A 12401-nucleotide genomic window follows, 5' to 3' on the forward strand; every position below is an offset into this window, starting at 1 on the left:
AGTCCTCCGCCAGGGCTTTTGTACAATTATCCCACGCGTCCGAATGTAGGACGTCCACAGGGCTTTCAATAGCCCCAAGCTTAATCAATCTCGTCAATGCAAGAGTTAAATCTCTTAGGTTACATTCTATACCCCATTGCGCATGCATCTCTGTTGCGACCCTCGCTATGGCTTCCATTGTCCAAGCTGGTCCGGAGGCGTCCCTCCCGCTGCGGTCAGTCCCGCTGCCGCAGCCGCCATCCTCTTTCCAGGAGAATCCCCGTTCGCCGGGTGCAAGCCGCTGTCCCGGGTTTCCGGCACCAGAACGTTGCCTTCTATATAAAGGCAGGCAACTTGGTTCTGAGGTACAGCTCGACAGCCCACTCTCCAGGTCCGTTCAGGCCAATGACACACGCAGACACCAATGTGGTGTCAAGTCAAAAGGCATTTATTACTTCTTCTCATGGGGTCTTATAGTCTTAGGGGTCTCTATGTCAAAAGGGGTTTGGCTTCCTTATCTATGGTTAGTAGGGAATGGAAAAGTACTGGGTAAGGAGTGGAAAGTTACTGGCTTCAGTGGGGCAACATTCCTACTGTTAGTGGGGCCACATTCCTATTGTTAGTTTCTTATCTATGAGTAACAGAGGGTCTTATCTACGGGGAACAGAGATGGCTTTCCGTGAAATCGCGACAATCTTCCGCAGCGCCTCTTCCCTAGCTACCACAGGCAGGGACACCGTGGGACAGCCTGGGCTGCACAGGGCACAGGCATGTGCAGCAGCTGCAAGACAGCCCTGCCAGAGCCAACTTGGGCAGCACTTTGGCCATGGCTGCTGGGCCTGGGCCTGAGGCAGGAGCAGGAGACAAGAGACCCTTGCAGGCCTGGGGCCTCATTGCCTCCTTGTCCCTGCTCAGCAGCCTGGCAGGGGCCGCCCCATGCTCCTGCCCTTGCCATTGCACATCCCCACATGCCAGTGCCCATCCCGGCAAGAGCCCTGAGCAAGGAGGGAGGGACAGCATCTGCCTGGCCAGGGGCTGGGGCTCAGGCCTTGGCCCTTGGCATTCCTCAAACACATCCAACTTTGCTCAGCACCACAGACACCTTGGCCTTATTTGTCCCCAGCTGTCATCACTGCCTCCAGTGTTCTGCTCTAACTGCAACCTGGGGACACTTTCTCAGTTGTGTCCATCGGTGGGACTCATTTAAACTTCAACAAGCTTCAGAGTTTCATTTTAAATTTGAGTTCTTGAGAAGTTTTTGGAGCATTCTCTCAGGGACTGAATCTGATGAAAACAACACCAAATCCCCTAGAGGCTCATTAAATTCCTTGTGCTGTTTCTGTGCTGCTGAGCTTTAAAGGAACAGCTCTTCCCAGGACCAGGTCCTCTCCCAGCCCAGCAGGGCTGAGGGCTCTGCCTGCAAGCACTGAGGGGACAGGAGCCAGGCAGAGACAGGCTGAAGGCAATCAGGATTGGGAAGACATTGAGCCGAGACTTCACTTGGGGAAATATCTTCAGATCCCTGGGCATGGTGAGTGTGTGGGTGCAGGGCAATGTCCCCTGTGCTCCTGGAGGGATCTCTTGAAGCTGACCCAGGACAGGTCTGATGTGCCTTTAAGGATGCTCTGCTGCTGTTTCTGCTTTGGGGGAGGACGTGCTGCAGAGCAGGGCTGCCCTGGGCACCGTCAGAGGGACAGGGCAGGATGGATCCTGCTGCCAGGGACAGCTGCAGGGGGGGAAGCTGGAGCTGGAGCCAGGGCTGCCCAGAGCTCCAGCTCATGCCCAGGGTGACTTTTCATGAGCTCATTCAAGACAGGAGTTTCCTGCTTGGGTCTCTGCTTTCCTGAATCTGTGCTCTTACTTTTCCCTGGCTCAGCTTGGTGGCAATAGAAAATTAACTGTGCAGTGTAGATCAGGGGCTGAGACACTTAAACCATCACCCTGAGATTTCCTGGGCACCTCAGCAAGTGCCTGCACCTGCCCAGATCCATGTAGCATCACCTTTCCATGGTGCCCAGGCTGGGGGAGCTGTTCTTGAATCCCTGCAGGGCCCAGCAGCTGCAGGGCAGGGCTGGCCCAGGGGCTGGGCTGGGCTCTGGCAGCTCTGGCAGGGAAGGAGCCTGGGGCCACAGGAACAGCTGGATGGGGAAGGAGCCTGGGGCCACAGGAGCAGCTGGGGCTGGGACAGCTCCAGCAGCAGAGCCGTGGGCAGGGATGGAGGGAGGCAGTGCTGAGGGAGGCCCTGCTGCAGGGCAGATGTGGCACCTGCCGGGGCTGCCCTGCAGGGCAGACACTGCCCTGAGCAGCACAGCTCTTGTGTCCCCTCAAAGCCAGCACAGCCCTCAGCCTGGGGGCTCAGGGCCCTCAGTCCCTCCTGGGCTGGCAGAGCAGCCCCAGAGATGAAGGGCATCTCTGCGGCCATGTGCCCATTCCCTGCTGACCAGGGCCTGAGGGCCACTGTCCTGCCCTGCTGCTGCCTGGCAGGGGCTGAGTAGGGCTGGCCAGGGAAAGGCTTTTCCTCAGGCCCGCCTCTCTCTCTCTCTCCTTGCCTTGCCCAGGTGCTGCTGGCATTGCTGAGGGGCTCTCTGCAATAACAGTTCCAGCTGCAGGGCCAGGCCCAGCCCTTGGGCTCCTCCTGTGCAGGCTGAGCACAGCAATGGTGTGTCCCAGCTCCCTGTGCCCGGGCAGCTCTGGGCAGGGCAGCCTGGGGGGCTGGCACTGAGCCCACTCTGCTGACTCTGGGAAAGGCAGGAGCCACTTTGTGTGCCAGGGATCCCTCTGCTCTCAGCAGTGTCTCCTGGCTGTCCAGGGAAACACATGAGTGGATTTCAGATAGGTGCAAGTGCAGGGCAGCTGGAACAGGAGAGAGGGACAGAGCAGCTCCCCTCAGTCTGCACTAAGCCTCAGACAATCCTCCTGCCTCCCTGTTCTCCCCAGGTGCAGCAGAATCCCTCGCTCTGCCTTCTGTTATCCCCATCCCTTCACCAGGCAGTTCTGCAGCCTTACAGGAAGATTCTTTATCCAAGCCTGAACACCAGGACTGGGCCCTGCTCTCACTGTTCCCCTGCACTGACTGGGGGTCAGGGCTGACTCCCAGGTGTCCTGCAGGCCAAGGTCCAGCTCCTCAAACAGCATTGGCCAGCAGCAATCAGGGCTCCAGCAACAATGGTGAAGGAAGATCTCCTAGACATACACAAGGGGGAGGTGCTTAGTGGAAAGAAAGAGGTACGACAAAGAGTTGTGATTTTTCTGTGAGAAATTTCCCGTCCATTGTCCTGTCTTTCCTCCTTCTGTATGTTGAAATGTGCAGACACAGGAAATGTCCAACAGCAGCCCCATCAGGCACTTCCTCCTGCTGGCATTGGCAGACACGCGGCAGCTGCAGCTCCTGCACTTCTGCCTCTTGCTGGGCATCTCCCTGGCTGCCCTCCTGGACAACGGCCTCATCATCAGCGCCGTAGCCTGCGGCCACCACCTGCACAGGCCCATGTTCTTCTTCCTGCTCAACCTGGCCCTCAGCGACCTGGGCTCCACCTGCACCACTGTCCCCAAAGCCATGCACAATTCCCTCTGGGACACCAGGGACATCTCCTACTCAGCATGTGCTGCACAGCTCTTTTTCTTTCTGTTCTTCATCTCAGCAGAGCTTTCCCTCCTGACCATCATGTGCTACGACCGCTACGTGTCCATCTGCAAACCCCTGCACTACGGGACCCTCCTGGGCAGCAGAGCTTGTGCCCACATGGCAGCAGCTGCCTGGGCCAGTGGCTTTCTCGATGCTCTGCTGTATACAGCCAATGCATTTTCCCTGCCCCTGTGTCATGGCAATGCCCTGGTCCAGTTCTTCTGTGAGGTGCCCCAGATTCTTAAACTCTCCTGCTCCCACTCCACCTTCAGAAAAATTTGGATTTCATTGGTTGCTGCCTCTTTAGCTTTTGGCTGTTTTGTGTTCATGGTTTTCTCCTATGTGCAGATCTTCAGGGCTGTGCTGAGGATCCCCTCTGAGCAGGGACGGCACAAAGCCTTTTCCACCTGCCTCCCTCACCTGGCCGTGGTCTCCCTGTTCCTCAGCACTGGCACATTTGCCTACCTGAAGCCACCCTCCATCTCCTCCCCATCCCTGGATCTAGCCCTGTCAGTTCTGTACTCGGTGGTGCCTCCAGCCCTGAACCCCCTCATCTACAGCCTGAGGAACCAGGAGCTCAAGGCTGCAGTGTGGAGACTGATGACTGGAAAATTATGAAAATATTAAACTGATTGCCAATTTCTGCATATCTCTTGTAATAAAAGTGAGATTTGGTAGTTTTTGTTGGTTTGGTTATTTGCCCCCTCTGTTTTAAGTTTTAATATTCTCCCTAAACCAAGGCCACTGTTTCTACCATTTCTAATTTTCTTTCTCTCCACCTTCCCTGTGCCCCCAGACTGTGTCAACTTCAGCTGTGCTCTCAGTGGCTTTAAATGAAATAAAGGATCTCTCAGCAGAATTTTCACCAGAGATGCCCCTTTCGTTGCCTTCTCTGGAGCTGCAGCAGCAATGTCTGTGTGCAGAGCTGGGGCAGATCAGGGCTGGCCCAGCAGCTGTGCCCAGCAGGAGCAGCAGCACTTGGTGTTGCCAGTGCTGCTGCCGTGGCCCTGTCCCGCTGCCCTAGTGGGCCTGGTGTTGCTGCAGGGCCTGAGTGCTCTCGGGGCCGGGCACAGCCCTGGGGGTGGCAGTGCCGGGGCTGCAGCAGGGACAGGCCATGGGCACTGCTGGGGCAGCGCTGACGCCTCAGCCCAGGGCCTGGGGGCTCCAGGCTCCTTGCCCAGGCTCTCTCAAGAACATGCCCAGGCCAATGCTCAGCACAGAAAAGCCCCGTGAGCAGCCCCAGGCTGGCCGTGGGCAGGCTGGGGGCAAACAGCATGGCTGGGGCTCTGCAAGGGCCCTGGGGCAAATGCGAAGGAGCAGCAGAGCAGGGGCTGATCCATCCCCAGTGCGCTGCACAGCCTAGGGCAGCGTCCCAGAGCGTCCTCATGGAGCTGCCAACAACATCCCCCCTTTGCAGCCCTGGCCTCTCCCCCAGCTCACACAGGTGCCCCATCCTTGCAGGCACAGACACGGCAGCACTGGCTCAGCAGCCCCTGTTTGCATTGCACAGAGCAGGGGGAGCACCCCCATGCTGTTGGTGTGGGGCATGAACCTGAGGGAGCACAAATGCCATCAGCCCCTGGGGCCAGCAAGGGCTGGGGGACACCAGGGAAACCACTCAGCCTTGTCCTGGGCTCTGCAGTCAGCCAGAAAGTTTGTTCCCATCATCTGGGAGTTTCCTGTCCCACTGCAGATGCTGTTGCTCAGAGCCAGGGCTGCCTGGCAGCCACCCCCAAACTGCCCTGAGCATTTCCTTTGCTTTCACCTTTGCTTTCTTTCCACTTTCCCGATCCAGATTTCTTCCTATTGCCCATCCTCGTCCCCTCCCCTGAAAACAGCCCATCCCTGTTAGCCCTGTCCACTCTTGCCCCCACTCCCCATTGCAGTTCCTGACTTGGCACCATGGGAACGTCCCTTGGGCAGCAGGATCATCCTACAAGTGCTGCAGGAATTGTCTGCAGGCTCCTGCAGTGCCTGGTGCTGCTACCTTGCCAGAGGCACCCCAGGCCAGGGGGGCACATCTGGGCTGCTGTGTCTGGCTCTGGGGCTCCCTGTTCTGGGCACTGAGTAGGGGCTGCAGAGGCTCTGCAGGACTGACAGGATGGGCTTTGGGGCTGGCAGGAGAAGCTGAGGGACCTGGGCTGCTGGAGCTTCTGAAGAGGAGGCCCAGGGCTCCTTCTGCAACTGCTCCACGGGTGGTTCCAGAGAGTCACAGAATCAGCAAGGTTGGAAAAGACCTTGGAAATCATCAAGTCTAACCTGTGCCCTGATATTGCCTTGTCTCCCTGGGCCTCCTCTTCTCCAGGATAAACAACCCCAGCTCCCTCAGCTGCTCCTACCAGAACTTGTGTTCCAGACCCCTCCCCAGCCTTGTTGCCCTTCTCTGGACACGCACCAGCCCCTCCATGGCCTTCCTAAATTGGGGGCCCAGAACTGGACACAGCACTCGAGGTGTGGCCTCACCAGTGCCGAGTGCAGGGGAAGAATCACTGCCCTGCTCCTGCTGGCCACACCATTCCTGATCCAGGCCAGCAGCCATTGGCCTTCTTGCCCACCTGGGCACACTGCTGCCTCATGTCCAGCCTGCTGTCCATCAGTGCCCCAGGTCCCTTTCTGCCTGGCCGCTGTCTAGCCACTCTGTCCCCAGCCTGTTGCACTGCAGGGGTTGTTGTGGCCAAAGTGCAAGACCCGGCACTTGGACTTATTAAACTTCATCTTATTGGACTCTGCCCATCCATGCAACTGTTCCTGGTCTCTCTGCAGAGGCCTCCTACCTTCCAGCAGATGGACACACGCTCCCAGCTTAGTTTTGCCTGCAGATTTACTACTGAAAGTCTCAACACTCTCGTCCATGTTGTCAGTAACAATATTGAACAGAACTGGCTCCAGCAGAGACCCCTGAGGGACACCACAGGTGTCTGGCTGCCAGCTGGATGCAGCAGCATTCACCACCACTCTCTGGTGTAACATTCACCGCCACTCAACTGGCCCTCCAGCCAGTTGTAGGTGTTTAGTGCATGCGCCTCGTGCTTTCAGAGAATATTAAAAAACTTAATAATTTCATGGTCAGTAGTGGTGTTCACAGAGGTCCCAGAAGAGGGAAGAGAAAAGGATCTGACTCCATGTTTCAGAAGACTAATTTATTCTTTTATGATAGGTATTATATTAAAACTATACAAAAAGAAGAGAAGAAAGGATTTCATCAGAAGGCTTGCAAGCAAAGGTGAAAGAATGGAATGATAACAAAATCCTGTGTCTGACCAGAGAGACACACAGCTGGACTGTGATTGGCCATTAATTAGAAACAATGACATGAAGCCAATCACAGATCCACCAATTGTTCTCTGCCCAAGTTTCTCCGCCAGATGACGGTTTGGCATGGTATTTAGCAAGCAACGTGTAAAAGTCAGATTTTGCATTAGGATTGAGATTTTCACTCATTTTGTGTGAAGGGACTAGGACTATACCAGGGAGCTGATTTGCGAACTCAAGTTACACAATCATACAGACTTTTGTTCCACTCTGTCTCCCTAGATAGCTGAAGAAACCAAATCTGTCTGGAAGGCACTGTCTTAATTGCTTCAGATTGTCCCTTCCTTTCCAGACAGTCTAGACACACACACTTACACGCACACACAAATGTTTTCTCTGTGAGGGGACCAGAAACCTAGAACAGGGAAAAAGCCACTCAGCCTTCGCTGGGCCGCCCCTTGCTCCCTGTGTAGGTGAAGGGACAATATCTGTCTAAAAGGCACTGCTTAATTAATTCAAGTCTGCCCCTTCCCTTTTAGACAGTCCAGGTACACAAAATACAGCAGTAAAAACAGTAACAAGTTCAAATTCAGCTCAAAAGACAACAGTAACAGGTTCAGATTCAATTCAAATACAACAACAACAACAACAACAGTATCAATATCAGTATCAATATCAGTAACAGCATCAATATCAGGATCAGGAGAAGTATCAGTGTCAGTGTCCGTGCCGGTAAAATCAGTAACAGAAGTGACAGTAACGATTTTCCCTGCTTTTGCACCGAAAAATCTTCTGTGTCAATTCCAGAGCCTGTGTGCTCAATCGAGCGTGAGGTTTGGCTTTGGCATGTGTAGTCTGCAAGAGGTTACAAACTACACAAAACCTGCAAAATCTCACTGGCTGCTGGAATCCTTGTCTGTGATGCCAATTATGTGAAGGTCCGCCCGAAATAAACGGGTGACGAATGATTTTTGGGTGCAAAAATAACCAACAAGAGGCACAGGGGTTTTGCAGTAACAAATCAACAAGGTGCAATTTATTGATTACAACCACAGCTAAATATGCGTTTGGTTAAGGGATCCGGGGAAGAGAAGGGTAAGACAAGGAAAAAGGGAGGAAAGGAGGTCAGGGAATGGGGTATAGCTACCAAAACGTGATGTCTTCGGGGTCCCGCCACCGAAACTCGCTGGTACACGTCTTGGGGAGATCTCAAAGGACAGTCGGGCCAAACCCCAATATATATACTGTTCTTGGTTGGGGGAAGGTGGCTGAAATTAGGTTTCCATGGAGGGGAGAAGTCCATTGTTTTCATGGCCGAATGCTCACAGGTACGTTAGGTTTTTCCCCCTCCCCGAGTTGGGAGGGAGTACATTCCCAGTCTCTGGAAGGAGGTTGCCAGGGGGGGTGCCATGGGAGTGCCAAGGGGGTGTCAATAGGGTGCCAGAGGGGTTCTTGATTCCTTGACGAGGGGATTTGCATCTCTGTTGGTCCGTCACGGTGGTTGAAGACAGGCAAGAGAGGTCTTCTCATGGAGCGGAGGGGAACCACCCCAGAGCTCAGTCCAGCCAGATCAGGAGTTTGGAAGAAAGTCCAGTTCAATTGTCCAGAAAAGGGCAGCATGCCCCCTTCGAGTACAGCATGGCGTGTTCTGCAAACATCACTTGTGAACATACTAGATAAGCAGGAGACTTTCTTTCCAAACCGGCTCAGCAGTTTTAACCCTTCGGTAGTCTTTTCTCATGACAATTGTGAGGCAAAAATGAAGGATTTTCAGATGGACTTCTACACAGGGCCACCGGCACCCAGGCCTTTGTGCCCTGGGCTTGGGCAGCGCCTCTGGAGGCCCCACAGGAGGAACTTTCCTGGAAGGGGCCGCACTTTGCTTCTCCCTCGGCCTCCCTGGGGAGGCTGGCAGGGGCTGCAGGTTGATGCCATTTGTCCTTGCTGCCCCTCACATCCCCCTGGCCCACCAAGAGCCCCGAGGCAGCCGTGAGGGACAGGCCCTGCTGGCCCAGGCTGGGCTCAGGGCTTGGCCTTTCTGCTTCCTGCAGCCAAGCCAGGCCTTGCTCAGCATTGCAGTTCCCTGCTCAGAGCCTTGGGCTCCCTGCAATCCTGCCCTCAAGGATCTGCTCTCACCAGGCCCTGGGCAGCCTTGGGCACTCCCTGCCCTCTCTGGGGCCCAGCCATGCTCCAAGGCACTTGGAGTTTTGCTGCTGACTCCTTGAGCAGCTTCTTCATCTTTCTCTGCGTGCCTGAGGCTCCTGGAGCCAGCTCCAAATCCAGCCGGGGTCTGATTAAAATACAGAAAGGCCTCAGGAGCTCTTTGTCTCCCCTCCATTGTCTTTGAGTCTCCAGGGCTTGTGCAGTGACTGGAGTCAGTTTGGAGCTGTCTTCAGGAGGAAGATGTCAAAATGCACCTCATGATTTTTGGTTTTTTAATCACATCAGTATCTTTTTATATTTTAGTTATGAGAAGAGGGGATAGAAGCATTCCCCAAGTGATCTGGATGCTGAATGTCTCCTTAGGAGGTCTGGGCATGGATAAGAATGAGCCCCTTGCAGGCTGAGCCTGTTTGGTCAAGCTGCTCCTCACCCCCAGCCTCACCATGTCTGACAACGCCCACCTGGGACTGACATCTCCAAAAAAAAGAAAAGTTTTAGCATTTTTCCTTATAAATAAAATTTATTAATAACAAAATAATAATTGTATTATTTGAATTTAGGATAGTCTAATACAATATTTTTATTACCTAATTTGTATAGTTATATTAAAATTGGATACATTTGTAGCAACCAAGAAAATTATTCATCATCGGTTCTAAGTAACACAATTCCTTCATGAATTAATTAAATAATTTCTATTGGCTATTTATTTCTTTCTCTTTATGTTAATTAGTTATATTTATAGTCTTTTTGTCATCATTTTTATCATCTTTTTCTCAGACAGGGTTGGGGGGGTCTGCACTTCGGGGTCCCTGGAGACATTTCTGGGGCACATTTGGGGCAGTTTTGGGTCTGGGGAGGGAATTCAGAGAGAACTTGAGGGTCTGGAGGACAACTGGGGGAGCCGGGTGGGCACTTGGAGGGGCACTCAGGGATTCTGAGGGACAGTTTGGGGTCCATGGCAGCACTTGGGAGGCCAGGGGGGCCCTTGGAGGTCAGGGAGGGGAATTTGGGGCCCTTCGGGGTCCGGGCGGGCACTTGGAGGGACTCCAACGGGGCTCTCTGGGGCGCGGGGGGTGATGGGAGTTGTAGGCGCGGGTATCATACGGTTTAACAGGGCCGCGGAGCATCACGGGAGTTCTGGGTGCAGCTGCAATGGCTCTCGGTGGGGCGCGGGGCATGACGGGAGCTGTAGTCTCGGAAGTGGTTGGAACGAAATGTTTTGGAGTCCGGGACGGCTCTTGGGGGACACCTTTGCGTCCGAGCCACGACTTGGGATTGTCTGGGGGAACCTAAACGGCACGGGAGCCCTTGGGAGGAGCTCGGAGAGCTCCAACCGGGCTCTTTAGGGCGCGGGTCACGGCCGGAGTTTTAGGCGCGGGACTGTGTTCTGAGGGGCTCTGGGGCCACGGGGGACGAGAGCAGATGAATTCCCAGCAGTGGCTGTACCGGGCATCTGTGAGGGTGCGAGCACTCAGGGGTTCGGGGGTGCTTATGGGAGTCCCGAATGAGCGCTGAGGCGGCACTGAGGGATCCTGGAGTGTTTGGGGGACACTTATGGGACAGATGGGGGCGGATGCCGGAGTTCTGTGGAGCGCAGGGCATGACGGGAGTTGTTCTCCCGGCTGCAATGAGGCTCAGTCGAGCCGCGGGGCATGACGGGAGTTGTAGGCAAAAAGAAAATTGCTGCCCGTGTAAGCACCGCGCCCAGGCCCGGATCCCTGGCGCTGATTAGGTGTCGCTGGTGATTGGCGGGAGCTTCAGCAAATGGGATGCAGTGGAGGTGGGAACAGCCAATTCACCCTCCTCCAGTCCCTCCCAGTAAAGCCCAGTTCATCCCCAGTACAGACCAGTATATTATCAGTAAAGCCCAGTTAGTCCCCAGTAGAACCCATTACATCCCAGTACCCCTCAAATCCTTCCCAGTACAGCCCAGTCCGTCCCAATACACCCGAGTTCATTCCCAGTCATTCACAGTTCCTCACAGTGTCATCCACAGGTACCCCAGTGTCCCCAATCTTCTCTGCAATTGCCCCAGTGTCCCCAGTTTCTCCCAGTATCTCCCAGTGTCACTCCCAGTGTGTCCCAGTGTCTCCCACAGCGTTCCCAGTGTTCCCCAGTATGTCCCAGTCCTCCCCAGTGTTTCCAAGGACAGTTTAATTTCTCTCGATGGCCGTGGCAGCCAAACCCAGCAGTGGGGTCAGTGCAGTGCCCATGGCCACAGCCCCTTGCAGGGGCCCAGTGCAGCTTGGGCTGATGATCCACCATCACAGCTGGCCCAGAGCAGCTCTGCAGTGGCTTTGGTGGCACCTGGGGCTGGCACACACCTGAGCAGTGAGTCTGTTTGCAGTGGGGAAACTCAGGAGTTTGAGATTGCTTCAAAAAATCCCCAAAATGTAAAACCCCTCTTAGGCTGAGTGCAGCCAGCTCTGCAAGCACAGCAGGGCCCAGGGAAGTGAGGACAGACAGGATGGGGCTGGGCAATGTGGAGCAAGGTTGTCCACACTGGGTCAGAGCTCCAGGCACAGCTTCTGTGAGCAGGCCGGAGCTGCTGAGGAGAGACCCTGGGTCAATATCAATCACAGAATGCTGCAATCATCTCTGATGTAAGGAGAAATAAAATAAAATACATCCTTTAAAATACGAATGCGTATTTTTTATAACTACTTTGAAATCTTTCTCCGTAAATTGACTAGGAAAACTTTAATGACCCTCTCAGGGCTTTTGTGTTGTTTGCATCAGACTCAGTCCCTGAGAGTGTCTTCAATAAACATCTCAAGAACTCAAAATTAAATTGAAACTCTGAACTTTCTTGATGTTTAATGGGTTCCACTTAGGGACATGACTGAGAAAGTGTCCCCAGGTTCCAGCTAAAGCAGAAAACTGGAGGCAGTGATGACAGCTGGGGACAAACAAGGCCAAGGTATCTCTGGTGCTGAGCAAAGCTGGATGTGTTTGAGGAATGCCAAGGGCCAAGGCCTGAGCCCCAGCCCCTGGCCAGGCAGATGCTGTCCCTCCCTCCTTGCTCAGGGCTCTTGCCGGGATGGGCACTGGCATGTGGGGATGTGCAATGGCAAGGGCAGGAGCATGGGGCGGCCCCTGCCAGGCTGCTGAGCAGGGGCAAGGAGGCAATGAGGAGCCAGGCCTGCAAGGGTCACTTGTCTCCTGCTCCTGCCTCAGGCCCAGGCCCAGCAGCCATGGCCAAAGTGCTGCCCAAGTTGGCTCTGGCAGGGCTGTCTTGCAGCTGCTGCAAATGCCTGTGCCCTGTGCAGCCCAGGCTGTCCCACGGTGTCCCTGCCCTGCGCCTCTGTCCCTGCAGGCTGTCGGCATCCCCCGGCTGCCCCACCTGGCTGGCCCCTTCCTTTGCTGACAGCTCTGACTC

General features: G+C 54.7%; 1 protein-coding gene across 1 annotated transcript in view; it reads left to right on the top strand.

Annotated features, from left to right (window-relative positions):
* Window positions 1-3649: 3649 nt before the first annotated feature.
* Window positions 3650-12401, top strand: part of LOC134434264 (olfactory receptor 14J1-like) — a gene marked incomplete at its 5' end in the record, with an annotated part of 30241 nt that continues 21489 nt past the window's right edge. Inside the window, one exon of the mRNA XM_063182944.1 lies at window positions 3650-4141. Within this exon, the coding sequence (XP_063039014.1) occupies window positions 3650-4141 (492 nt within the window). The remainder of the gene's footprint in view (window positions 4142-12401) is intronic.

This window comes from Melospiza melodia, unplaced genomic scaffold (genome assembly GCF_035770615.1).
Source record: "Melospiza melodia melodia isolate bMelMel2 unplaced genomic scaffold, bMelMel2.pri scaffold_34, whole genome shotgun sequence".
In the NCBI taxonomy this organism is placed as follows: Eukaryota; Metazoa; Chordata; class Aves; order Passeriformes; family Passerellidae; genus Melospiza; species Melospiza melodia.